We start from the raw sequence: 27673 nt of genomic DNA, 5'->3' as shown, positions 1-27673 counted from the left end.
TTTTTCGCCGAAATCATTTTTCGGTGTTTGGTACGTACGGAAAATAAAAAATATTTTTTATATTTTTATTCAATCATATTAACCTATTAAAATCAATTTTTATTCAAAAAATATAAATATTAATGTAAAATAATATAAAAATCACCGGAAATGAGATTCCGTCACTAATTGACAGGATTCCGACCACTTTTATCGGATTTTGGCTATAAGATAAAGGTCAGAATCCGAACAATCTCGTCAAAATCTGAGTTGACCGGGATATTCTGGCCAGATCCGGCCAGCTGGCAGGAATCCGGCCGTTCTGGCCAGATTCCGGCCAGGTGGCCGGAATACAATCAGATTGGTCGCCAGAATCTGGGCCGACCGGATTCCGGCGACATTGACCTGATGTTGTCGGATTTCGGTAACGGCAAGAGTTCGGTGATGGTCGACTGCTTTAACGTGAAGGTCGACTAGCGTCTTCGGAAAATGATTTACGCTTTTAAAAAGCGTAAATCATTTTTCAAAATTTACAAAGCATTTTTGGTCAAACCGAAATAATTTTTCGGATGACTATTATTTTCGCCTCTACCAAACACCGGAAAAATGTCGAAATCATTTTCCAGAAATCATTTTACGCCGAAACAAAACAGAGCATTAGTATTTTTCAAAAATATAGCGCTACCAATTTTCCTGGTTTAGGTACAACTGGTTTGAACAAGACAATTTTTAAAACGGAAAAAAGAAGAAGACATTATTTATCAAGATATCTAAATCATATTCTTTTTGCCCTCTTAAAATTGATGCCATTTTTAAAATTATATTAGATGTGTAATAGATCATTATTAAATTTCGATCCAATGAAATATTTAAAAGTCATATCAGTTTTAGATAGATTCAAGAAAAACGTAGAAGAGTTTTTCATTTTTAGCATTACTCCAAGCCATATGGATCCCGGGTTGTAATTGAGGCGTGCATGGCGGAACAAGGATAGTAGGAAAAGGAAAAATGATTTTAAAGTGATTTGGATATTTTTAGTTAAGTTTTTTGAAAAGCGTTGTTTGTTTGTGGGAAGTGGTCAAAGTTGGAAGTGGTCAAAGTTGGAAGTGCATGGTCGATCAAAGTCTTTGGTTCCATCCTTTATTTTGTAGCCCCGATAATATTCGAAGCTGACAACAGATTGAGTGCGCGCCGGCGCTGCACTATTGGATCCTGCAAATCTTCTTCAAATACTTTGGAAATTAAATGTGAAATCCCTTTCCAACTAACCAAATAGACCACGCAAAAGCAAAGTGTGAAACTGAAAGTTTGTCGTGCATGTGGCAGCTATTTAATCTAGTTTGTTGGAGGGAACTATCACGTCCATTCCAACATTTCAACAACTTTGACTCACGCTTCTTCACCCCCTTTTTCTTTTTTATTTTTTCGGAAGCTGGACATTCTCTATAATTCTTAAGCAGAATATACAAGATTCATATCTTAAAAGTCAACCTCTCTCTCTCTCTCTCCCTCTCTTTCTCAAGGACCCGGTTCTTTTTATATTTTTTTTGGTAATTCGTCTTTGAGCTCAATAACCAAATAAGGTTACATGAGGAACGGCCAACAGGAAGTGCCGCAAATCCCAGAAATGGATTCCGGGGAGAAGCGGCTCAATGAGCTGGGTTACAAGCAAGAACTCAGAAGAGAAATGGTGATCATTCTTTCTTTGAATATCCCGCTTCTGTGCTTTCTGTTCTTTTATTCATCTTGTTTGGTTTTGTTCAATTTCTGTTCTTGCTTATTTTGTGCAGACTTTGTTTAAAACACTTGCAATATCGTTTTCGACGATGACCCTTTTCACTGGGATTACTCCGCTATATGGTTCCAGCCTTCAATATGCAGGTCCTGCAACTCTTGTGTGGGGGTGGGTGGTAGTATCTTTCTTCACCTGGTTTGTTGGAATAGCAATGGCTGAGATCTGTTCCTCTTTCCCAGTTTGTGCCTTTCCCTTTTCCCCTCTTTATTTATCTTACTGTACATATTTCTCTATGTGATCCAATTTTCCCAATATTTTTAGCATATTCACTCTAGAAAGCTCTTTATAAGATACTTTTTAATGGAACTGAAGATTGATGATCCATTTTCAGTGCCCCGAACAACAGATAAAAGTTTTGCTTTGTTTCTTGAAAAGAGGATAGCAATTACTCCACTTAGTTTCAGGAGATATGTGAGCAACTCTTGCAAAATATGCAAGAATCAATTTGAAGTATTTGGATCAAAAAGCTTGTTCTGAGCCTGCTTTCTTAGCACATTTGATCCAAAAATCTTATTTTCTTTTTCTGCATGCCTCTTAATGCCTATGAATGCTTCTTCCTGATTTGAGATAACTGACTTTCTCTTGGTTGTGTATTTTACAGACTACTGGTTCTCTTTACTTCTGGGCTGCCCACTTAGCTGGCCCCAAATGGGGTCCATTTGCATCATGGTGTTGTGCTTGGCTAGAGACCATAGGGCTCATCGCTGGCATAGGCACACAGGTACCATTTTCCAATTATTTTATAGACTTCATCGATTAATATTTCTGGTAAATGGTAATCAGAGTTTAATCATATATATATATATATATATATATATATTAACTTGGTGGAGAAGGCTTATGCAGGATCACAAACACTGCAGAGTATCATTTTATTATGCACTGGAACACATAAGGATGGAGGGTACTTGGCTCCTAAATGGCTATTTTTATGCATGTACATAAGCCTGACTATTATATGGGCAATTCTCAACACTTTTGCATTAGAAGTGATTGCCTTCATCGACGTAATTTCAATATGGTGGCAGGTATAATCTAGATTAGCTTGCTTGTAGACCACTTACAGTCTGTTTCATGGATGCAATGCTATAAAATATACTTTGGTGTCAATATTTGATTTATATATGAGATCATATTTCAGGACCCGAATGTTTGTTCCTTTCCTTCCTTTTCTTAACAACCAAATGAAGTATTACATATGCTCTGTTGCCTACGTTTCAGCCTTGTCGTTGCTATATTGTGTGAAATTCTGTCTGCAGTGCATGAAAAACAATATAGTAATGGGATATTTAATACAAATTATTCCATGTTATCACATAGAAGTTAAGTTCAATACATTTCTCTGATATAGTACCATTACCTGAACAAAAAATACAAAAATACAAAATAATCAAAGTGAAAAAAAATAAAATGGTCATTAGCCAAAATGATAAAGCAATTAAAATTTGTGTTAGAAAAATAATAAAATTTAAAATTGCCTTATATTTGTTTTATTTTTTTATTTTTTATTTTTTTTATATTTAAAAAATCAGCAAACTTAGCAATGATTTTTTGTTGTAAGACATGACCAATGGCCTGTTGCAGTGGCTATGGTCCTATGGATGACACATCCTCAATCCTGCAGTGGGAAATTAAGACCCTCATGCTCTGTTTGGTTTTTAAAAATGGAGGAAATGTAATTCTAAAATTATCTGGAATGGGAAAGGTTATAAGTTTCTAATTTTTTTTTTTCTTTAGATTATATTTCCAACTCTCACACTGTCAAAGGAAAGCATTAGTGATGTACGTAGTTTTATTCAGAAACTCTCATCTTGCTCAATAAGCCTTATAGTTACCCTATGGTTTCCATCTTATAGTTGTCACTTCTTTTCTTTCCCCTTCAGTTACAAAGGATTGTATCATACCAAAATGAAATAAAAAGAATTCTTAAACAACAAGACATGCATATATGAGCTTTCATATAGTTCCTATGTGGTAAAATCAAAATATGTGCAGTATGGCTCACTGGCAGAATCTAGTATTTCAATCTCTATATCAGCTGTTGTGGATTAAAATAATATGTGAATGTAACAACTTCAGTTCTAAATTTTGACTGCATCCTTTTTTCAGGTTATTGGAGGAACTGTTATTGTTATAATGCTTCCCTTGGTAGCACTGACTACAAAATCTGCCTCATACGTATTCACACATTTTGAAACGTCACCCGAATTAACTGGAATATCAAGCAAACCTTATGCAGTCGTTCTATCTCTTCTTGTCAGTCAGTATTCACTGTATGGATATGATGCTGCAGCACATCTAACTGAAGAAACCAAAGGTGCAGACAAGAATGGTCCTATTGCAATTCTGACTAGCATTGGGATCATTACAGTATTTGGATGGGCTTACATTTTGGCCCTTACTTTCAGCATTCAGGTATGTGTGTTGACGACTAATTTTAGTCTATAATTTTGTGGGTGTATTAAAGCAAATTGAAAGAGAAAGGACATCTAGTTAATATGTTAGTTCAGTTCCTCTATTTCTTTTGAAATAGATGTAGACAAATAGAGAAGGAGAAAATAGATGTTCTTATTGGTTGAGAACTTGTTCTTATGCCATCAGGCTACATTGGTTTAAATAGAAAACAACCTAGAGCTTAATATGGAAAGGAATAATATCGTAATCAAATTAATACATATAAATCAGCCTTATTTACGGTGGACCGAATATTCAGCAAATCTTCAACATATTAAGCAAATCTTCAACACTCCCCCTCAAGTTGAGGCATAGATGTCTCGCATGCCCAGCTTGAATAAGGCTGAATGAAGAATACTACTAGACACACCCTTTGTCAACATATCCGCCAATTGGTCTTCACATATGGTGTGCAGATGATACCTTCTTTCAGTTTTTCTTTAATAAAGTGTCGATCAATTTCAACATGTTTGGTTCAATCATGTTGGACTGGATTATTAGCAATACTGATTGCCGCTTTGTTGTCACAATACAATCGTATTGAGTCCTTGGAGTCAAACCCAAGCTTTGTCAAGAGTATTTTCAACCATAATGTTTTGCACACTCCTTGAGCCATAACTCTAAATTCTGCCTCTGTACTAGATTTGGCAACCACAGACTGTTTCTTGCTCTGCCATGTAACCAATTACCTCCCACAAATGTGCAATAACCTGATGTGGATTGTCGATCTATAATCGAGCCAGCCCAATTTGCATCTGTATAGGCTTCTATGATCATGTTGAGAAAACAACAGCCCCTTACCCAATGAGGATTTTAAGTAGCGAAGAATGCGATAAACTGCTTCCATATGAGGCTCTCGCGGAGAATACATAAATTGACTCACCACACTAATCGCATATGCAATATCTAGACGAGTATGAGATAAATAAATCAATCGTCCAACCAATCGCTGATATCTGCCCTTATCCACCAAAGGGCTCTCGATACCTTCTCCCAATTTAACATTTACCTCTACTAGATTGTCAGTGGCTTTACATCCGAGCATTCCTGCTTCCTTAAGAAGATCAAGTATGTATTTTCGTTGGGAGATAAATATACCATGCTTTGACCTTGCTACCTCAATGCCGAGAAAATACTTCAGACTCCCTAAGTCTTTTATTTCAAAATCGTTAGCAAGATGATGTTTTAAGTTCTGTGTCTCTCCATCATCATTTCCTGTCAAGACAATATCGTCAACATACACAATTAAAGCTGTTACCTCTCACTGAGAGGAATGCTTAATGAAAAGTGCATGATTAGCCTGACTCTGCTTGTAACCAAATCTCTGCATAGCTCGAAAAAACCGCTCGAACCATGCTCTTGGAGATTGTTTTAGGCCATACAAAGCCTTCTTTAGTTTGCATACTTTTCCTACTGATGATGAATCTTCCAATCCATGGGGAATTTTCATGTATACTTTTTCTTTTAGGTCTCCATGAAGAAATATATTTTTCACATCAAATTGATGTAGAGGCCAATCCAAGTTTGCTACTATAGATAGTAGAACCCTAATTGAGTTCATCTTTGCTACTTGAGCAAATGTTTCCTCATAATCAATCCCATAAGTCTGAGTAAAGCCTTTTGCAACAAGTTTGGCTTTGAATCATTCCATAGAACCATTGGCCTTATGCTTGATAGTGAACACCCACTTGCAGCCAAAAACCTTATTTCCATTAGGTAATTTAACCACATTCATTTTTGTCAAGAGCTTCCATCTCTTCTTGTATCGCTGTCCTCCATTTTGGATCACTAAGTGCCTCCTGTAGATTTCTAGGGATAGACACAGAAGACAATTTGGATACAAATGAATGATATGTTGAAGAAAGGTGTTGATAAGAAACAAAATCAAAAGCTAGATGGTGTGTACATGACCTAAATCCTTTGCGCTGTGCAATGGGCAGACTCGTATTATTGACAACAGGTATTACATAATTCATATCAGAAGTAGAAGTAGTATTGCTTGAGCCAGGATCAGATGTTTGGCATGTAGCATTAGGAATGGCCTTAGTTATCTAGTGTTTGGAGTAACCTCTCAACTCTTGCACATGCGGCGCGGATGGCTTATTAGTAGGTTCAGTATGGCTTATTAGTAGGTTCAGTAGGAGACTCATTAGTAACTTGTTGTTGCTTCGGCTCTGGCATAGGAGTAGGGACAGGTAACGGAGTCAAAAAATCCTCATCAATCTGACTCTCCCTCTGATGAAGAGTTGGGGATGACGAGAAGTATGATTGTGGTTCAAAAAAAGTGACATCCATAGAGACAGTGTTTTCTCAATGGAGGGTGGTCACATTTGTACCCCTTCTGAGTAGGAGAATAGCCCACAAAGACATATTTGAGGGATCAAGGGTTTAACTTACTCCTAGCAAGACCATGAATATGGACAAAGCAAACACAACCAAAAACTTTTGGAGAAATACCTTTTGAAGTAGAGAAAGGTGGGGACAACACCTCAAGGGGTGTTTTGAAATCTAGTACTCAAGAAGGCATCCTATTGATGAGATAGGTAGCAATGAGTAAGGCGTCCCCCCAATAAGATTTGGGAACATGCATGTCAAGCATAGCAGTGAGTAAGGCGTTACCAGGCATATAGTCACCTCCATTATCAGAACGAAGAATTTTAATCGTGGTATTAAACTGAGTATGAACCATCTTGTAAAATATCTGAAACACAGAAAACACATTACTTTTGTTCTTTAACAAGTAGACCCATGTGGTCCGAGAAAAATAATCAATAAAAGAGACAAACCACTGATAACCAGATAAAGAGACCACTCGTGAAGGGCCCCACACGTCAGTATGAACGAGAACAAAAGGTGCATCACTTTTATTGATACTAGGAGAAAAAGACACATGATGGTGTTTTGAAAGTTCACAAGTTTCACAATGAAAATTAGAAACATTATTATGCAAGAATAACGCAGGAAACATTTGTTGCAAAATTAAAAAGGAAGGGTGCCCTAAGCGTTGATGCTAGAGCCAGATTCTAGCTGCAGAGTCATCCGCCTGAACTGTATAATAAGCCTGTATGAGCCGACCTTGTGTGTTGGGTTGAGAGTGCAGATAGTACAAGCCATCCTTCAAGCTACCACTGTCAATCATCTTCCCCATGACTAGGTCCTGAAAGAAGTAATACTAAGAGTAAAAAATTACTCGATAATTCAACTCAATGATAATATGTGCAATGGATAATAGATTAGTAGCAAGATTAGGGACATGAAGGACATAGGCCAAGGTCATAAAGGGGGTGACAGAAACAAATCCTTTACACGACACTGGCGACATAGAACCGTCAGCTATTCTAACTTTGCCTTTGCTTGAACAAGGATTATATGACAAAAACAAAGGAGACATACCAGTCATATGATCAGAGGCACCAGAGTCAGTGACCCATGGATTATCAGAGGGAGTGAGAGATGCATTCAGAGTAGTGGCCAAATTACTTGCAAGAGCAGAGGAGGATGCAGTAGCAGGTGTGTCCAATTGAGACATAAGTCGACGAAGCGCTTCTACCTCGTCTTTACTCAATCCCCCATATCAGTAGTAGATAGATGAGTATCGAGTGCTGGAGTGGCCATCTTAACTATGGAAGTATGATGGGCTTGAGGCTTGGTTCCTCCACTTGTGCGACCCCCACGACCTCGGGTAGGACGACCATGAAGTCTCCAACAAGTCTCCCGGGTATGTCGTGACCTATTATAGTGGTCACAAAATAGTTTGTCTCTGTCATCTGAGGGCGCATTTGCTATTCTACCACTATCTCGAATTCTAAAATTATCTCTCGAAGTGCGTTGAGATGTACCCACAAGAGCGGATTGGGTATGTGAACTGGGATGAAGAATGGTGCTACGATGACTCTCCTCATTTTGAATATAGAAAAAAACCTCGTGTACTGATGGAAGAGGTTCCTCCCCAAAAATCAAAACCCACACAGGATCATACTCTGAATTCAATCCACCCAAGAACTCATAAATGTGTTCCTCTTCAATCATCTTCTTAGTTTTAACGGCATCAACAACACACATAGGTTGCAAATTCTGATAATGATATAACTCTTGCCACAAATTATAGAGCTTATGAAAATAAGTGGCTACTAGCCAATCACCTTGGGTTAGGCCATGCATCTGTCGCTTAAAGTCATATTTCAGTGCAGCATTCCCCACTTTGGAATATGTCTGAGTAGCAACATCCCAGACCTCTTTTGCCGTATGAAGAAATAAGTACCCCTAACTGATTTCCAGTTGCATTGAATGCAGTAACCATGACATAACAGTAGAATTTTCTGCTTCCCATTTATCATAAGTAGGATCATTGGGCTTTGGTTCTTGAATTCTGCCATTCAAGTATCTCATCTTTCCTCCGCTCTTAATAGATAAAAGAGTAGATTGTCACCAAGCAAGATAATTGAGCCCATCCAATTTGATAGTTGTGATTTGAAGAGATGGATTTTCACCATGGGAGGTTAGCTGACTCTTTATCCCTTTCGTCTGATTTGTCTCTGACATTTTTAAATCAGACATCCAACCAAATAAAGTGCTCCAACACAACCGGTCGGCTCAAAAAGAAGAAGAAAAGGGCTTACAAGTAAAAGAGAATACTAAAATTGAACCATAAAAAATACTGATTATTCTGCAATCAACATCATCTGCCCCTTTTCTTTTTTCTTTTTTTGCTAAACGACAGGTTGTTTAGGTCATACCTGTAGTTTGCTTTATTGCCGAACTGCAAGTCGTTGGCAGTAGGGTTGAGCAACAGATCAGTAGAGCCTTGCTGAATGACATGTCGTTCTCAACAATCACAGAACGATTATCGTTTAGTTATGCAGAACAGAATTGTCTCGCCGTTACCGAAGGTCCACGCCCTGCCTCTCATGTACTCTGGTAGGCCTCAAAAACTCCAAATCAAACCAGAAACCGCCGAACCAGCTAGGGAAGACCACCTTGTTCACAATCGATCCATCAAACACAGTGATTAGTATTCATGATGGATCGAGTGCTCACCAAATTGCCACTGTTGGTTGGAGGAAATTGCCTAGAGAACACTGGTGGTACATTCTGTGAATCGGGCAACCTAGATTATGGTGAGCCACATCGAATTGCACAAAGAGCTAGTTACGAACGTGGGCAAAAAAAAAAAACTGAAGAACCGAAAAGAACAAAGAACCCGGCTCTGATACCATGTAGACAAATAGAGAAGGAGAAAATAGATGTTCTTATTGGTTGAGAACTTGTTCTTATGCCATCAGGCTACATTGGTTTAAATAGAAAACAACCTAGAGCTTAATATGGAATGGAATAATATCCTAATCAAATTAATACATATAAATCAGCCTTATTTACGGTAGACCAAATATTCAGCAAATCTTCAACAATAGAGACAGCCCTGGAAAATAAGAAAGTTCAGAAATCATATCATATATATATATATATATATATATATATAAAAGCCGAGTTTTTCCTTAGAATGACATAGAATAGTGACACGTGGCATGAACCCATACTTTTTAGTGACTAAACCGGTCATTTAAGTACTGAACCGGTCTTTTAAATAAAATTGAACCGGTCTATTTAATCTCTCCCTCTCTCTCTCTCTCTCTCTATTAATGATACAAGTAGCCTCTCTTTCTCTCTCTCTCTCAATTAATGATATAAGTATGACTCTTTAGTATTTTTATATTTTTGGCTGAAATCTAAATATAACCGGTCTATTTAATCTCTCTCTCTCTCTCTCTCTCTCTCTCTCTATTAATGATACAAGTACAATCTCTCTCTCAATTAATGATATAAGTATGACTCTTTGGTATTTTTATATTTTTGGTTGAAATCTAAATATGTTTCCATTTTGTTTGTGAAATTTGTGATTGAACAATTTTTCATTTGAATGTTTATGAGATTTTTTTTTGTTCATTTGCTTTTTCGAATGTTCAGAATTATATAGGATTGAAATATAATAGGTATCACACCAACATTAAAAAAAAATTCCTACTAATTTTCTATTTTATATTTTGATAATCAAAATCGTGGTTTTCTTCTTGCTATTTTTCTTCTTCATACTTATTTTCATTCTAAACTACACCTATGTGAACAAATACTTTAACATGTTTTAATTTATATGAATTAAACTAAAAATAAGGGTCTTATGTATTAATTGATTTAAATGTTTTATGGGATATTTGTTTTTCTTTTATGTGATTTTTACGATTTTCACTTATTTTTAGTAAGTGTTATTCTGCTTTTGAAAGTCAACAAATGCAAAATTTTGTTTGATTATTGTGCACAAAAGGAATATAAATACTTTTAAAACACTAAAGAGTTAATTAAGCATTAAATTTGAAATTTTTTTTTTAATGTTCAAAATTATATGGTTATTGAAACATATCATATCATATCATATCATATATATATATAAAAGCCGAGTTCTTCCTTAGAATGGCATGGAATAGTGACACGTGGCATGAACCCATATTTTTTAGTGACTAAACCGGTCATTTAAGTACTGAACCGGCTTTTTAAATAAAATTAAACCGGTCTATTTAATCTTTCTCTCTCTCTATTAATGATACAAGTAGCCCCTCTCTCTCAATTAATGATATAATTAAGTATGACTCTTTAGTATTTTTAAATTTTTAGTTTAAATCTAAATATGTTTCCGTTTTGTTTGTGAAATTTGTGGTTGAGCAATTCTTTATTTGAATGTTTATGATTTTTTTTTTGTTCATTTGTTTTTTCGAATGTTCATAATTATATAGAATTGAAATATAATAGGTCTCACATCGACATTAAAAAAAAATTCTGCTAATTTTTTATTTTTTATTTTGATAATCAAAATCGTGGTTTTCTTTTTGCAATTTTAATGTTCAAAATTATATAGATTTTATTTTTATTGAAACAAATCATATATCATATATATATATATATATATATATATATATATATAAGCCAAGTTCCAACTTAGAGTTGGCCTAGAATTAGGACACGTGGCATGAATCCATACTTTTTAAACATTGAACCGGTCATTTGAGTAAAAAACTAATAATTTAAGTAAAACTAAACCAGTCTATGTATTTCAAGTAAAATAAACGATGCATTTAATATGACTAATTAACTCTCTTATATTGAATAAATCTCACTAATTTCTACCTTCCTATTTGATTATTTGATTATTGTGCACAAAATGAATATAAATGTTTTTAAAATACTAAAGAGTTAATTAAGCATTAAATTTGAAATGCTTTTTTTTTTTTTTTTTTTTTTTTTTTTTTTTTTTTTTAATGTTCAAAATTATATGGATTTTATTGTTATTGAAACATATCATATATCATATATATACGACAAGTTCCAACTTAGAGTTGGCCTAGAATTAGGACACGCGGCATTAATCCATACTTTTTAAACATTTAACCGGTCATTTGAGTAAAAAACTGATAATTTAAGTAAAACTAAACCAGTCTATGTATTTCAAGTAAAATAAACGGTGCATTTAATATGACTAATTAATTCTCTTATATTGAATAAAAAATGAATAGAAATGTCAATTTTTTTTTTTTTTTTTGTCATTAAATTCTCACTAATTTCTACCTCTTTCTCTTCCTTTAAGTAAAACTGAAAAAAAATAAAAAAATAAAAATGTAAAATTGAACTGCTCCATGTATTTCAAGTGAAATAACGTTGCGTTTAATATTCCTAATCAAATCTCTTCCATTGAATAAAAAATGAATAGAAACATCTAATTTTGTTGTCTTTAAATTCTAACTAATTTCTACCCCTCTCTCTTCCTTTAAGTAAAATCTTTCACTCAAACACCACTTTCCCTCCCACTAAATGTCCGTTACAAACTAAACTTCAAAGAGTCAAACGTCAGTTTTTTTTCTTTGGGAAATGTCAAAAGTCACTACAACATCTCTCTCGCTTTTTCAAATAAATATATGGAGAAGTAATAGTTTGTGGCTATGCAAAACTACAATGTTGTTTACATTACCGAAGAGTGGTGCTCAAAGCAAAGAGAGCAAAGTTTTTGCTATTGTTAGAACCTTTATGTTTGTAATACTGCTATAGCCTTTGTTTTTTTAGTTTGCCTTTTAAGTTTCTCGGGGCTGTGTTCATTAGAATTGTAAATAATATGTTTGTATTTATTTTATGTGCTTCTGTCTTTCTGGTTTGATTTTCTATCCTTATTTTTGCATTGATAATTTATATTATTTTTTTATTTCTGTTGAAAAAGTAGTTTCTTTTACGCTATATATAAGAATGATGGTCAAATTAAAAAATATCTATTTGACCATAGTTTCTTTCTATACTTATAAATTTCTTTGGGACTGAAAAAAGTATATAAAAAAAAAAAATAGTTATTTTCTATTATATTAGTGGTTATCTTTTTACATTTTTTTTGTCCCTATTTCCTAATTTATATTATTTTTTTGTTCAAATTGCTTTTTTTTCTTTTTTTTCTTTTTTTTCTTCTTCTAAATTTTACATTGAATTCAAGGAAACCATGGAAAGAGAGAGTTTACATTAATTGTTGTTTTGGTACAAGGTATAACGATTTTTTAATTTACATTGTTCATTGATTTTTTTTTTCCCTGTATAATGCACATTGTTAACGTGCTTAATTGATAGACAATATTGATTTTCAAGGTTTCATATGAACCGGAAAAGTATATGGAAAAGAAAACTCTATTCTATTCTATTAGTATTTTTTATTTTTCATTTTTTGTCTATATTTTCTATGGTTCTCTTATTTCGTTTTCTCTTCTTTTTCTTTTCCCCTATTTTTTATGTAATTAATATATTATTTTTTATTCAAATTGCTTATTTTATCTTTTGTAAATTTTACACTAAATTCAAGAAAATAATGGTGAGAGAGTTTCCTATGGTTGTTTTTTGTACGGGATATGATGATTTTTTAGTATATTATGTTTATTGAGTAGTTTTTTATTACTTTGTGTAATACAGAAAAGATAACACTATTATATTATATTAGTATTTTTCAGTTTTCATTTTTTATCTATATTTTCTATGCTTCTCTTCTTCTATTTTTTTTTTATTTTTTTATTATGAAACTAAATTATAAGAAAGAATTCCGCGCATAGCACGGGTTATGAGCTTGTCTAATTAATATGTGAGTTCAGCTCCTCTATATCTTTTGGCTAGTCATTTTCTTCATCTTTTTGGCAGAAAAATTACAGCATAAAAGGACATACCGAGGATTTAAAGAGTGCATTCAATTTTCCTCTTCTAAGATGCATTTCCTGCTTTTCTAGAAATTACTATGCAATGATTTCCATGCAAACTGCGTAGCAAAATCTTCCTTTCTCATATTTCTAACAATGAGCTCCACATAATTTGTACATTTTATCTAATTTTTTTTCCCCATACTCTCTCTGGATATTATCTTATATGATATGTTTTGCAACTTTTCACTCAGGATTTCAGCTACCTATATGATCCGAGCAATGAAACGGCTGGAACATTTGTGCCAGCTCAAATACTCTATGATGCATTCCATGGGAGATATCATAGCGGTGCTGGAGCTATAATTTTACTTTTTATCATATGGGGTTCATTCTTCTTCGGTGGGCTTTCAATCACTACGAGTGCTGCCAGAGTTGTAAGTGGTTGTCATTTTCATATATATATATATATATATATACATACACACACACACACATATGGTTATTATTTGCACTAGGAATGGTAGGTATTTTGGGGGAATGAGGGTTCACTGTCTAGCTTGATTTTGAGCTTCCACAACAAAAACCTGTTTTGCAATTAGGGGTGAGCATTTATCCCAATGGTTGGTTTTATCGGATTTCGACAGTTGCCGGAAACTTTTTACCGGTCAACAGAAAATTTTAATGAAATGGTGAAATTAAAAAGCCCTGAAACTTGGGAACCCGACATTGGAAATTTTGATAATTCGAGATTATGATTGTAAAAAACCCTCGACAGTTCGGAGGTAAGTGAAGTTTCTTCTATTTTTATTTATATTCTGCACAACCATTGCACTGAACCATGACGCTGTTCAGGTATATGCTCTATCAAGAGATGAAGGAATTCCCTTTTCATCCATATGGAAAAAAGTGCACCCAAAGCACAAAGTTCCTTCAAATGCTGTGTGGCTGTGTGCAGGCATCTGCATTCTTCTTGGACTCCCAATCTTAAAGGTCAATGTAGTCTTCACTGCCATAACATCTATATGTACGATTGGCTGGGTTGGGGGCTATGCAGTTCCAATCTTCGCGAGAATGGTTATGGCTGAGAAAAACTTCAAAGCCGGGCCATTTTATTTGGGGAAAGCAAGAAGGCCAATTTGCTTGGTTGCCTTTTTGTGGATCTGTTATACCTGTTCAGTCTTTCTTTTGCCCACTTACTACCCAATTACTTGGAATACTTTCAACTATGCACCAGTGGCTGTAGGTGTGGGCTTGGGTCTGATAATGCTTTGGTGGGTGTTGGATGCAAGAAAATGGTTTAAGGGACCTGTTAGGAATATTGATAGCCCCAATGGGAAGCTTTGACTTCTCTCACGTGTTGGAACTTGTTTGTCCCATGAACTCTTTGTTGCTTGTTTTACAGGTATGTTCCTAGTCACATATTTTGTTTGGCCAAAAACAGAATTATAAACTACCTTTTTGGTCAATGTAAATTTGATATTACCAATTTGAGATTGTTAGATTATTTGATTAAATGAATAAATTTATCATTTCCTATCCGCTTAAACTTTTGGAATAAACGATAATTCATTTGAGATTAACTTTGAGGAAAAGTATTATTGCAAAAGATTGTAAAAGTCCATGGGCCTTACTCACTCTCAAAAGACACCTTAGGAAAGGGGGATACTTAACACGCCCCCTCACGTGTGACACTATTGTCCAATCACGTGTATTGCATCAGAGCGGCAGCGGGAGGGAAGGCCCAATCCTCTCTCTAAGACGCCTTAAGAGAGGAGGAGACATCATAGCTTATAAAGTGCCCAGGTGAAGGAAATCTTAGCGATGTGGAACACTTCAACAAAGATATGCATCCAAATAAATAGATAAGATAAACACTAGAAAGCATCGTTATCCTCGAGTACAGACTGAGGAAGCATCTCCTCATTGAAAAATTTGGAAACTCAGGGAGGGGGGTACTGCAGCATCTGTGATTTCAATGCTCTGCATTCTTCCACCCACTTACTATAGCTTGAATTATTTGCCACAACATCTTTAGAGACTTCCTTAATCTCCACCAATTTCCTTGCATGCCTTTCGAATGCATGAATCTTCTCCCACAACAAAGCCAGCTTTGTTCTGTCACTTTCGCGTCTGGCCTCATCAAGCCACTCCTTTGCTTCCTCCACCCTTGCCCAAAAGCATGAATCTTGAGTCAAGCTTGCGAATTTGCTCCTTTGATTATTTTCTTCATCACTAACCCTTCTCTCTCTCCACCACCTATCAAAAATCTTGAACCTCCGCTCTCTTCCATGGCTCAAGTAATGACCGTTGACACGGTGCATGCCTTGTCGATAATATTCAGCAATTTCCAAAGGCTCAACCAGGAGTTTATAGAAGTGGGCGCCATTGACCCATTTAGCACGCCTATGAAAATCATGAGGCAGTTGATTCTTCTCCAGCATGTCGATGACGTTATTCCAGAAACTGGCAAGCTTGTACCGGTTCAAGTTAACTGTGGAGTCCCTTTTTGAGGTTTCCCTTTGCTTAAAGCAATCGTAGTACCCCATTTGATTATCAGTTTCATCGCAGGATGCTTTGTACCATTCTATCTGAGCCCTGTAAGGGTTGACTTCTGATAATCTAATAGCCAGCTTGGCACTGTTCAGGTTTGGTGTGCGACCCATCTTTCTTGCCATCTTTAGGCAGTCTTCTGCCGGTCCGGCAACTGATTCCTGCACGTACATAAAAATCAAGTAATTAAATTCACCTCATTGCAAAGAAAATCACAATATATTGATGTTGTGAAATGTACATATCGATTAACCCATGCATGCATCCAAAATTCAAATATAGATTGATGGCATTAATACAATATATACCTGGCTGTCTATCCCTGACGACTGCAACGCCAAAGCTACCCCTGCTTCATAGCTCGACTCAGGCAGAAGATGTGCCTGCATGAAGCTTCTCTGGTTCAAAAACTGAACACAAACTTTCCCAACATAATCTCCGTACTTGAGATGATCCTCTATGCTACTGCTTGGAGAAGCTGTGATAAGCATCAAATGCATCATCTTAACGACAGACAGAGCGTTGTCGACACAAATTGCTCCCTCCTGAGAGCAAAACAAGTAGCTCCCCAATGGCCAAAATGAAGTAGTACTAGTACTTGTGGTCGGCGTCTCTTGTTCTGCCTGTGCTAACGCGTGCAAATGAAGCAAGACAAAGCGTAAGAGCTGATCAGATATTTCTTCATTGCGTAATTGGAAAGCAAGCTTGTCAGAAGAGTAGTGTGGAGAAGTCATAGACAGGTGCCAGTACTGGAGAAGGACATGAAGCTGAGAGAGGCCGGATGGTAGAGCAAAGAGCAGCCTTGGCATGATGTCATGTTTTGAGACAACATGACAGAAGTTGCCACCCCATCTTTCTCGCAAGATAGCTCGGGAAAGGGAGGCATTGCCAAGCAATGGAGAGCCGAAAGCGATGCACAGGACTGGTGGAGGAGAGGGCACAGAATGGAGGTCAGAGAGGAGCCAAAGAGCACAAAGAGAGGCAGTTGCTCCTCCTACGCAATGCCCCGTGATGATTATTGACTTGCTTTTCTCCTTTAGTGCCCGCATCTGCTTCCATGCATGCATGTTTCGACTTGTCAATCATCATTTTTTTCATAGGACTAACAAATTTTGTGAAGAAAATAGAATTATTAAGCTATGTTCACATGTACATCCCTTATCGTTAATTTCATTGCTTCAACTTTACTCACCAAATTTACTGACATTTTTTTTGAAATGATTTTGAAGTACTACTCAATAATTAAGAGTGGTGATCATATATATATATATATATAAAGAAGAAGAAGAAGAAGAAGACGAAGAAGACAATTTAGATCTGACCTAATTAATCAACATGCAAATAAAAAATTGACCAAAGAAAGTTCTACTAATTCAAGAAGTCTCACCAAATACGTGCTATATATTTAGTAGATAAAAAATTAACCACAAGAAGACAAGATAAGGATCAAAAGAAACTCATTAAGAAATTGAAATCAATGTTTAGAAAGCGGGAAAAAAAAAAAAAAAAAAAGATTTCCATTTATGCTCCGTTTGTTTCAACGTAAAATGGTTTCCGTCGTAAAATATTTTCGATGAAATCAATTTCAAAAGAAATTATTTTCTCGAAAATATTTTTCGGCATTTGGTTCGCACGAAAAAATTAGGTAAAGTGAAAATGCAACTGTTGCCGGAATCCGGCAACGACCGGTCGCCGTCGCCGGAATCCTGCGAGCAAGTTTGGCCGGATTCGGCCAAAATTGCCGGATTCCGTCAAGACACCTCCGGGCCCGGTCAGATCCGGCCGGATCCGGTCATTTTGGCCGGATCTCAATAGGATCAGTGGCCGGATCCGGTCAGATCAGGCCGGATTCTGGCCATTTTGGCCAGATCCGGCCAGATCAGTAGCCGGATCCGGTCATATCCGGCCGGATTCCGGCCATTTTGGCCAGATCCGGCCGGATCAGTGTCCGGATCCGGTCATATCCGGCCGGATCCCGGCCATTTTGGCCAGATCCGGCCGGATCAGTGTCCGGATCCGGTCAGATCAGGCCGGATTCCTGCCATTTTGGCCAGATCCGGCCGGATCAGTGTCCGGATCCGGTCAAATCAGGCCAGATTCCAGCCATTTTGGCCGGATCAGTCAGATCAGGCCGGATTCCGGCCGGTTTTTGTCCATGGCCGGATTCCGGCAAGATTCCACCGGCATTCGGCGATGTCGCCGAATTCCGGCAGTATTTCGGTGGTCGGATTCCGACGCCGGCATTATTCCAGTGACTTGATGATGCCGGATTCCGGTGCTGCCTATTTTCGAACGACCGACTATTGCCGGATTCGACCGGTCAGATATCAAACGTGCGTGTAAAGATGAAGAATATAATTTTGGAAAACGATTTACGGTTTTAAAAACCGTAAATCGTTTTTCAAAAATTAAAGAAGGTTTTACGGTCAAAGCGAAAAATGGTTTTCGTTGACCGTTATTTTCGCCCCTACCAAACACCATAAAATACCGAAATCATTTTCCGAAAATCATTTTACGCCAAAACAAACGGAGTATTAATTGCATTTGATTTGGTCCAAAGTCCTAGTCACCGCTTGGTCAATCGAGTATCTGTTTGTTCAAGTGGCTAATTTCTTATTGCTATTGCCCAATGAAGAAAAAAAAAGCAGAAAAGTGTTAGAAAAAGGAAGTAAGATTTTCGTAAATAGAATGGAAAATAATTGGCAAATCAGCCAGTTAGGACTTGGGCTCATAAAACCCACGGGGTGGTTCAGAAGGATTTGTTATTTATTTTTTATTTTTTAAAGCCACTTTCTTTACAAAGAAAAAGAAAAAAGAAAAAAGAAAAAGGGCATGCATGTTGGGTCTGTGCCCTGTGGTGTAGTACTAGTCTGAAAGGACTTTCTACGAAGTAACCGTAACCAACCAGTTGTTAAAAATCTAAGAATATGATAAAACGATACATCATGTATGATAGCAAATAATAACAAAAAGCTTGTCGAGACAAAAGTAAAATTGGAGTTTTTCCATATATATATATATATATATATAAAAAAAAAAAAAAAAAAAGCTTTATAATTTATATTAAGACAGAATCTTAAAGTATTTATTAAATAATTAAATTTACCTTTTTTTATCGGCTTAAATTTTTATAATAAGTGATAATTTAACACAAAAACACATTAAACATAAACTATTGGAATGAGGTAATTAATTAATTAAGTTTTCACTCAAGAAAACTAACACAAGTGCATTAGCGATGGAGTTTTTAGTTAGCGGAAAATGTTGGGTGGGTGTGTCTGCGTGTATCTGCATGCCGCTTACTAATCAACAGTCTGTGTGCATGACGTGATCAATTGTTTTATTCCCAGGTTTTGACGACGGGAGATGATTAACCCCTTCACAACTCCGTCACAACTCCACTCACAATGGTGTGGGGTCAATGTGTGTGGGCCCCACACCATTGTGAGTAGAGTTGTGATAGAGTTGTGAAAAAAGGGTTGTGGGTTTAGCATTTCCCTTTGACGACCTAGCTAAACAAATTAATTCTACTACTACCACTATAAAACACTTGACAATTATATATATATATATATATATATGTCATGCATATTACGTACATACCCTCATCTTTCCTAAATTTTATCATCACAATATCTATTAGTTTGATCGATGGATATAATATATTACACTAGTTTTGGTAGTCCTCATGTATGTATCGACTGAAATTTGGGGGTTTTGTTGTTGGGTTTAAATTCTGGTGGTGCTATAAATTAATTGAATGAATTCTTCGTTTCGGTTGTTTGGGAACCGATCGAGGAGTTGTGATTTGGAGGGTATTTTGATAGAGTTATAATTAACACGCGTACGTTAGTGTTTTGGTTTGTGAATTATATTCTTCCACTTCTTAATTAATGGCTGCTGGGTATGTTGGATTTGGAGGTATTGATTTTGGGCGTTGATTGTTAGTTAATTTGACAAGTGGTTTTGGGCTAGTTTGACAACTTATTGTCATTCCTTCCTTATTTTTTTTTCATTTCTTTCAAAAATATCAAATAAAAAACATTCTAACTTTTTTATACTTTTTATATCACATCAATCATTTTTTATTATTATTCAAATAAAATAATTCACTACAAAACAAAATTTTTTCACTTTTCTATAAAACATTCTCAAATTTTATATTACATCAATCATTTTATACTACACAACATATAAATATTTGACAACCCAATCAGTTGTAGCTTGAGTTGTACATTGAGATGAATTGTCCAAATAATACATCTGAGCGTACTTACTGTTCCATTAATTGGGTTACACAACCACAAAAGCTGCAAAAAATCTTTACCTGGTTGAAATGCGTTGAATGAAATGGTTGAAACATATTTCGGACTGTGAAATTAATTAGTTGTACGTAGAAATCCATTAAATGATGAAATGCATTTAATGAAACAGTTGTGTATATATATATATATATATATATATATGATAGTTTTTTTTATAACGAAAAAAAATTAAAGAGTTTATTGTTGAATGATTTTAAAAAGTGATTAACTAAATCAATTAAAAAAAATATATATAAAATCAAATTTAAAGAAATTTTAAAGAGTTTGTTGTGTATGATTTGACGGGGCATTTGTACATTGGAAAAAATGGATGTAGTCAACACGGCAAAAAAGACTCGTGCGCTCGATGGAAGGGAATTTTGATCGATCACAGCGTAACTTTTTGATCAAAGCTTGAAGTTGACCTCCCAACTACAATTCAAAAAGACTCTCGTGTTGATGGTTCGTTCTTTTCTTTTTCTTTCTATTTTTTATTTTTTTGGAAGGTGGGTAGGGAGGGGGAGTTTTTGGGGTTATTTCTGAATTACCAACTTTTACAATTGCTTAAATTAGCTAGTGAGAATGAGATCGATGTCAGTGCTTTATAGGCATGCATATATATATATATAGTTCTATGCTTTTTTTTTTTTTTTTTTTTCTTTTTCTTTCTTAATTTCTTTCTTTCGCTTTTCTCTTTAATTCACACTTACGTTCATATATATATATATATATATATATATATATATATATATATATATAGATAGGGATCAGTAATCAACTTTTTCAACCTTTTCCAATCGCCCTTTTCACACACTCCACTAGCTAGACTTAATTAATTAATTAATTAGTGCTTTCATTCTTTCCATTTTTATTAACTGTTTTCCTATGTTTTTCGACAGAACTAGATACTGCTTCGATCGAGTTGTTAGAAGCCCCCTTTTTTCACAACACCTTTATGGTTTTCTTTAACGTTAAAAGTTCTACTTGGGGCAACCTACCTTGTTACTATTACATCATTAACTCAGTGATACAAACACAGACAAATATAATTATACTACTTCAAATATATAAAGACACACCAATTTGATTATTTTTAGCATATGAAATATGGTGTTATACCCTGATGATCCTGTAATATTTCATTGAAAAGTCAAAGGTATAGGAGCTAGTCTTGGAGAATTAAAAATCAACTCAAATGTTTGGAAAAGAATATGAAAACAAAATCTATATCTATATACATATATATATATAAAATAGTTTTTAATTAGGACAGAATTTGATTGAACTTCATTAATTTTTACCTCTTCCTTATCGTCATAGATCGATAGTCTTCTTGATGATGATAAAATTAAGGCTTTGTAAGATTATATGAAGTAACTGACCTGGTTTTGGAGGGTTGAGGAAATATGCAGAGAGAGGAAGATATGTAACATCTCTGCATTCACCATGACCGGCTCCTCCTCTCCTTCATAATGGCGGTGCAGTGGAACGAACAGCCCGTTTCCGGCGCTCTCCAATGACACCAAGTTTCTGCCGCTGGGGTCGGAGCTTCCGGCCATTTGGATGCCGGAGAAAGCAAGATAACCCACATCTCCGACTTGCTTCGTGATGAAACTGCGTGGCGCAGTGGTGTTGGCGACGTTGCATAGGCTCCATGACTCGGGTAGCAAGGGCGTGGACGCCAAGAAAGCTGCCAACATCTCGCTGGTTTCAAACCTGACATGTAAGTTTCAAGAGAAAATTTCATGGTCAAAAATTCATATCTGGAAAAGAAAAAGAAAAAGTAAGGCGGAATAAGTTACGGTGAAGCTTCGGCATCCATGGAGTAGTCCTTCCACGAAAGTTAATTTGGAGTGTTTGGTGAGAAAGAAAGCTGAGTGGGGGGTGTGAAATGGAAATGGTGAGTGGGATTGCATTTTGGTGATAATAATAATAATAATAATAATAAATAATAATGATTCTATTTTCTAATTTGGTTTGATTTTGGGATGGAGTCAATATGTCATGTAATGTATTTAGGCCCCACTAAAAATAATGTAGTCTATTTTTTTATTCTAGCGACCAATTTGGACTTCAAATACCGCGTGAGAGAGAGACCGTGGGTCAAGAGAAGATTGCTTGGTCCTTCATCATTAATTTATATCAATCTCAGTGGCAATTTCGTTGCTATATAGTTTGATAGGTCGTCGTTGTGATTTATATATATACAAGTAACCTTTATAATATACTAGTGCTAAATACCATTTTATAAATGTTGTTACAGTTTTCGGTATGGCGTGACAGCTCGCTCTACGGTGTTCTTCACGTTCCACGTTTGCTGCAAAACCTGCAAAGCTGAAAGAATATACTGAAGGTTGGCCAATGTTCCCCCCTCCGATGCCTAAGTCAATGTCTAAGTGTTTAGTGTATTCAAGCGTAATAATATTAGTCTCTCTTTCATATCTGAAGTTTTGGCCTATTTATAGGCTGAGTGATAAATAACATCACTGCCTTAGGGTTATATCTCTTTCTTCTTCCTTGACCTAGAAGCGCCACCAGAATCCGGTCTCAACTAGGAGTCGTCCACCTTCCAAATCGGGACTCTTCCCTTAATAGTCTCAAGGCGAGATTCACGGAGGCAAATCCGGGATTAATGTCAATCCCAGAGTTTTAGGGACAGGGCGCGATTCCAAAATATTCGGGATTGTGTATAACAAACTCTCGGTCAGCCGTGTTAGTCCCGGGACAATACCTTCCCGAGACTCTTGGACACCTATCCTTGCTGTCTCATATCTATGGGCCCAAGGCCCATATTTCCACATGAGCTAATTTGGGCTGAAAGGCTCGTAGCTCCTGACGTGGTCGGGCCGAGTGTGATTATTCTCAATAGTTACCCCCCAATTTTCTTATCCGAGCTAGGAGTTCGGATAATGGGTATTCTTGCCATTCTTATGACCTGGGTCTTGGTTTTTCCTGGGACTTCAAACAGTTTGTCCCGAGGCTCCAAGCAACTTGTCGCTTCTTCGTACAACATGCCATGATGACACTAACGTGCAAACGCTTCAAATTCTCGCCAGCTGTAACCCTTGGGACTCCACATCTGTAAAGTTAGCCGGGACATGTGTCCAGTATTTGGTGGTTCAGCCATTGGTCATGATGAGCTATCTCCATACTTCACATGTCGCCCGACCCATCTTACATTTTGGCCGTTACGCTCTCTGTGTACGACGGTCCGGGTTTTTACTCGATGAATTCAATGATTACCACTAGCCATCCATTGTATTGCTACCACATGTCTCGGGAGTTGAACAGACACTTCGTAGTGAGCTATCTCCATACCTTAAACGTCGCCCAATTCTTAACATTTAGACCGTTACGCCTACCAATGATGCGACGATTCGAGTCTTCGCCGAGGTAATAAATGTTAGCCGTTGAGTCACTGCCATGTGCCCCAGAGATTTCTAGTATAAATACCCCTCTCCTACTTTTTGGAATCCTCTCCTTCATTTGTGCCTTTGATTTCCAAAAATTTTCTCTCTCCTATCTCAAGCTACAAACAAGGTCGGTGTCACTGGAGATATTCCTCCGAACATGGAGTATGCCCCTGGGTTGTGCTCTAAAGACTCAGTTCAACTTCATCCTTCTTAGTTCTATCTTCTTCCATGGCAGGGGCTTACTGTCTCATGTGGGAGATGCTTTGGTTTCATTGCTGCAATCCAAACTTAGGAAAGCTCGTGATGGTGAAGACTTGATCCGGAAATTCCACACCTTTTTCTTGCAGTAGCTGGGTGACAAGGAAGGCGAATGGCAAGGACCAAGTATCCGCACCCTTTGTTCTCTTGAAGATTAGCCAGTCCCAACATTTTTGCATTTGGCCCAAGATAAGAGTTGGGGTTGAGAACCAATAGCCCTTGTGGACGGCGTACAACACTGTAAAAAATGAGCCTCGTCTTTGTGTTTTGTGCTCCAAAGGACATACATTCTTCTGTAGGACGGTATCCACAAACTAGAGATGTGGTGGCAACAAGGATTTGCTTGTGCAGTTGTGATGCTCATTCGTTTATCGGCCTCCACACATATCATCTACCATTTCCTGCACAGTGAGGCTGATAGGGAAGATGCCATAGTGGGGAGTGCCATCACATCTGACCAAGTCTTGCGGGCACTCATGAGGGCACTTTAGAGCAAGGGAAATGTCTTCCATAATGATCTCAAGATGAACCCCATCAATGGAAGTTGATAGAACTTTTGGCCATTCACAATCAAATGATAAATTCTGGTAGAATAACTTGACATGGCATTGGTAAGCCGTGTCGGTGGCCCGTTGAAACAATGATGCCAAGCCCCACCTCTTGATCTCCCGGACAGCCCACTTGGTAGCTTCAAGGTAGTTGAACTCATCTTTGATAGTGAAGTGAGTCTCAAGGTTGAGCACTCGGTGCCTCCATTAACTACTAATGAAGCTGCTTCAGGCATTGGAGTGATGAGAAGTAGAAGCCCGAGTTGTTTGCATGATGAAAACTTATTGGAGCACGTTATCAAACACTTGCTAGGCGCGGGGAAAAATAGTATGACTAGCCCTAGATTTGGAAGAGGAAGGAGTTTTTTTCACCAATGAATGAATCTGAATCTCGCCATGGTTGGGAACTGAGAAATCGAGGTGCAAGAGGAGATTGGAAGTGAAAAGTGGTGAAGAACTGATGAAGATGCTGCTGGTATGGAGAGATATGCTCGGGCGGTTCTGATGTGAAATGAAAAAAAATGAGCCGGTTTCTATTATAAAAAGAGTCATGTGGCTCTGTACAACTGTGCTAGAGCTCAACTGTAAGTGCACTTGAGCCTAACTGGAAGTGCACTCTAGCTCATCCTGCTGAGTTGGAACTGCTCGAGCGCATTAGACATGCGCTCGAACCCTGAGAGAAAAACTGCCCTACACAAAATTAAAGAAAAAAATGTCATGAAATAGGTTGCCTCCCATGAGCGCTATGTTTAACGTCTTCTGCCCGACACTTCAAAAACAATAGGATAAGTGTCAATAAGAGAACAAAATAAAAATAAACAAAAAGAAAAAGACGGGAATGTAGTGGGTTGCCTCCCATAAGCGCTAAGTTTAATGTCTTCGCTAGACACTTCAAAACTAACATCCTATGGTTGATAAATGAATGGAAGTGAAAAATGATCTTTCGTTAGAATTCCAGGAAGTGAGCCTTCAACAGATTCTTTTAAGATGTCTATGTAGAAACAATCATTCTTAGATGGCGCGTGCTGGGCGGTTCCAAAGATGTTGAGCTATATTCCCACTTTCCCAATAGGCTCTTTGAGATCTTGAAGAAATTGAGCTCTGAGCTTATATTCTATCTCAAGAAGGGAAGTGGCTAAGTATGGATTTGGATTTTTCGGGCCTTCAATTTACCCATCCTTCCTTTCCTTTTCCTAATTGTCAACTAGCGTAGTGATGGCCTAGACCTGCTCATGATGAGAACTACTTAAAGCATTCTCATCATTCATGTAGTGTCCTTTAGGATTAGCCTCTGGTTGATTCGGAAGCTTCCCTTCCTCTCTCCGGTTGAGTGCATTAGCTAGTTGCTTGACTTGGAATTCTAGCTTGGCTATGGATTGGGAGTTGGAATTCAGCAATTGAGTGTCTGCCTCAAGTTTGTTGAGAGCAGCCAACACTTTATCCTCAAAGGCCGAGTTCCTAGGAGGATATGCAGCTAATTGTTATTGCTGTTGGGAGGTTAGTAGTTGGAGGATGGATTGAAGGCTTGATTGGTGGACTGCTGATGTGCCTGATTGTGCAATCCCTGAGATTGTGGAGCTGAATCTCTCATAGCTTGAGCTCACCATGAGAAATTAGGATGGTTCCTCCAGCCCAAGTGATTAGAATTGGAGTACGGATCATTACCCAATCTAGCAAAAGTTGCATTTACTTGCTCATGAGAATTGTCAGATAATTGGCCAACTGCAAGACAATCGTTCGCATGGTGTGAAAGATTAGCGCAAAAGGAACAAGCCTCATGCTGCTATGAGTGTAAGGTGTTGAGGTAGGAGCAAAGCCAGCTGCCATGAGTTGGTTGAGCTTTCTAGATAATGAGTCCACCTTGGCAATCACATCCAAAGGATTACTCACTATACATACCTTGAGCCTTGGGAACTTTAGTAGCAAGCGTCCTATGACTGGATGAAGCATGTTGTATCGAGTTCACACCAAGGTTCTCAAAGAGAGTAAATGCTTCATCCTCGCTTTTCAGCATAAATGTGCCTCCACAAGAGGCATCTACCATCTATCTGTGAGGCTTAGTCAACCCGTCATAGAAACATTGCACAAGTTGCAACTTGAGGACAACGTGGTGTGGGCACTTCTTGAGTAGGTCCTTCATCCGTTCCCACGTCTCAGGGAACAATTCCCTCTCATTTTGGGAGAAACTAATGATAGCTCGTTGGGCTTCTAAGGAATTGAATTAATACGTGGCTTTCTCCTTGAGAGAGAATGGGAAGAGACGCATCCTCTAAAAAATCCTGCATCTTAATGGTAGAGCAGATTTCAAGAAACTCATCGAGGTGCTTCTAAGAGTCTTCATTATTAAATCCATAGAAAGATGGAAACATTTGAATAATACTAGACTTGATCTCATATTGAGCTGCTGCAACTTGCGGCAGCTGAAGGCATGACAGAGAAGTATAAGTAGATGGAATATCGATCCCTCAGCAACATCGATTGTTCTTCTTCCGCAGCCTTGATCTCAGTGTTATGCTCTCTTAGCAAATTAGAATCTCTTTCTGCTCAAAGTTGGCTCTGAGCATGTTCAATATTTGTGTCGCACGATACAGTAGGTAATGAAAGTGATCGGCGAACAAACATTTACTCTAAAAAAAAAAAAAAAAAAAAAAAAAAAAAAAAAAAGAATACAGAAAGTTTAAAAGAAAAAATTAACACGAAAAAGTTCAAACGTACTGCTGGTTGCAGTGCAGTAGCTTCAATACTACTATTTTGGGAAGGTGCTCTTGAGCCCAATGAAGATGCGCTCGAGCCCTTCGGTGCAGCAGTGTTGCACATGAGCCCAATTGGAATTCCGCTCAAGCCTTTTTTGACAGTGCCAAACCTGAAGTAAGATAAGCTGGAGAAGATATAGGGGATTAATTTCACCGCTAACTATAGTGCAAATATCTACCTAAATAAATAGGCAAATATTTGTACGTTTTACTCGCAAGTGCAACAAGCTTTTTAAACCCCTATAACTCCTTAGTGGATGAGTGAATCTCGTAAGGGTTTGCCAGGAATGACACCCACAAACATTATACAAATCATGTTATTTAAAAGATTGAAGCATTACCAAAACTATGATTTTCATTTATTAGCAAGCTTAAAAAGATAAACTCCAACTTTAAAATGAAAAGGAAAT

General features: G+C 37.1%; 2 protein-coding genes across 2 annotated transcripts; one reads left to right on the top strand and one right to left on the bottom strand.

Moving 5' to 3' along the window:
* The first annotated feature begins 1427 nt into the window (after window positions 1–1427).
* On the top strand, window positions 1428–14983 carry LOC133857348 (amino-acid permease BAT1 homolog). Its single transcript, XM_062292585.1, has 7 exons — window positions 1428–1669; window positions 1770–1952; window positions 2376–2495; window positions 2611–2802; window positions 3884–4189; window positions 13689–13871; window positions 14290–14983. Exons 1-7 carry the CDS (start codon window positions 1568–1570, stop codon window positions 14779–14781), a joined length of 1578 nt encoding a protein of 525 aa, XP_062148569.1. The 5' UTR covers window positions 1428–1567; the 3' UTR covers window positions 14782–14983.
* A 299-nt stretch (window positions 14984–15282) lies between these two features.
* On the bottom strand, window positions 15283–22212 carry LOC133857531 (lipase-like PAD4). Its single transcript, XM_062292795.1, has 4 exons — window positions 22094–22212; window positions 21674–22007; window positions 16296–17036; window positions 15283–16148 (listed from the first exon to the last, which is right to left on the bottom strand). The coding sequence occupies exons 1-4, from the start codon at window positions 22111–22113 to the stop codon at window positions 15378–15380; spliced, it is 1866 nt and encodes a 621-aa protein (XP_062148779.1). The 5' UTR covers window positions 22114–22212; the 3' UTR covers window positions 15283–15377.
* Window positions 22213–27673: the final 5461 nt, after the last annotated feature.

The sequence above is a fragment of the Alnus glutinosa genome, chromosome 14 (genome assembly GCF_958979055.1).
Source record: "Alnus glutinosa chromosome 14, dhAlnGlut1.1, whole genome shotgun sequence".
Classification (NCBI taxonomy): domain Eukaryota; kingdom Viridiplantae; phylum Streptophyta; class Magnoliopsida; order Fagales; family Betulaceae; genus Alnus; species Alnus glutinosa.
The sequence above is the reverse complement of the archived record's forward strand: the minus strand, read 5'-3'. Positions and strand labels throughout refer to the sequence as shown.

What these genes read in the sequence shown, in the direction of transcription:
- LOC133857531 (XM_062292795.1), bottom strand. Translation starts at nt 22,113, where the DNA reads ATGGATGCCGAAGCTTCACC. An exon ending in CCTCAACCCTCCAAAACCAG is followed by an intron (nt 17,037 to 21,673) that starts GTCAGTTACTTC and finishes GCATGGAAGCAG; the next exon opens with ATGCGGGCACTAAAGGAGAA. An exon ending in CGTCAGGGATAGACAGCCAG is followed by an intron (nt 16,149 to 16,295) that starts GTATATATTGTA and finishes ATGTACGTGCAG; the next exon opens with GAATCAGTTGCCGGACCGGC.
- LOC133857348 (XM_062292585.1), top strand. Translation starts at nt 1,568, where the DNA reads ATGAGGAACGGCCAACAGGAAGTGCCGCAAATCCCAGAAATGGATTCC. An exon ending in AGATCTGTTCCTCTTTCCCA is followed by an intron (nt 1,953 to 2,375) that starts GTTTGTGCCTTT and finishes TGTATTTTACAG; the next exon opens with ACTACTGGTTCTCTTTACTT. An exon ending in CTACGAGTGCTGCCAGAGTT is followed by an intron (nt 13,872 to 14,289) that starts GTAAGTGGTTGT and finishes GACGCTGTTCAG; the next exon opens with GTATATGCTCTATCAAGAGA.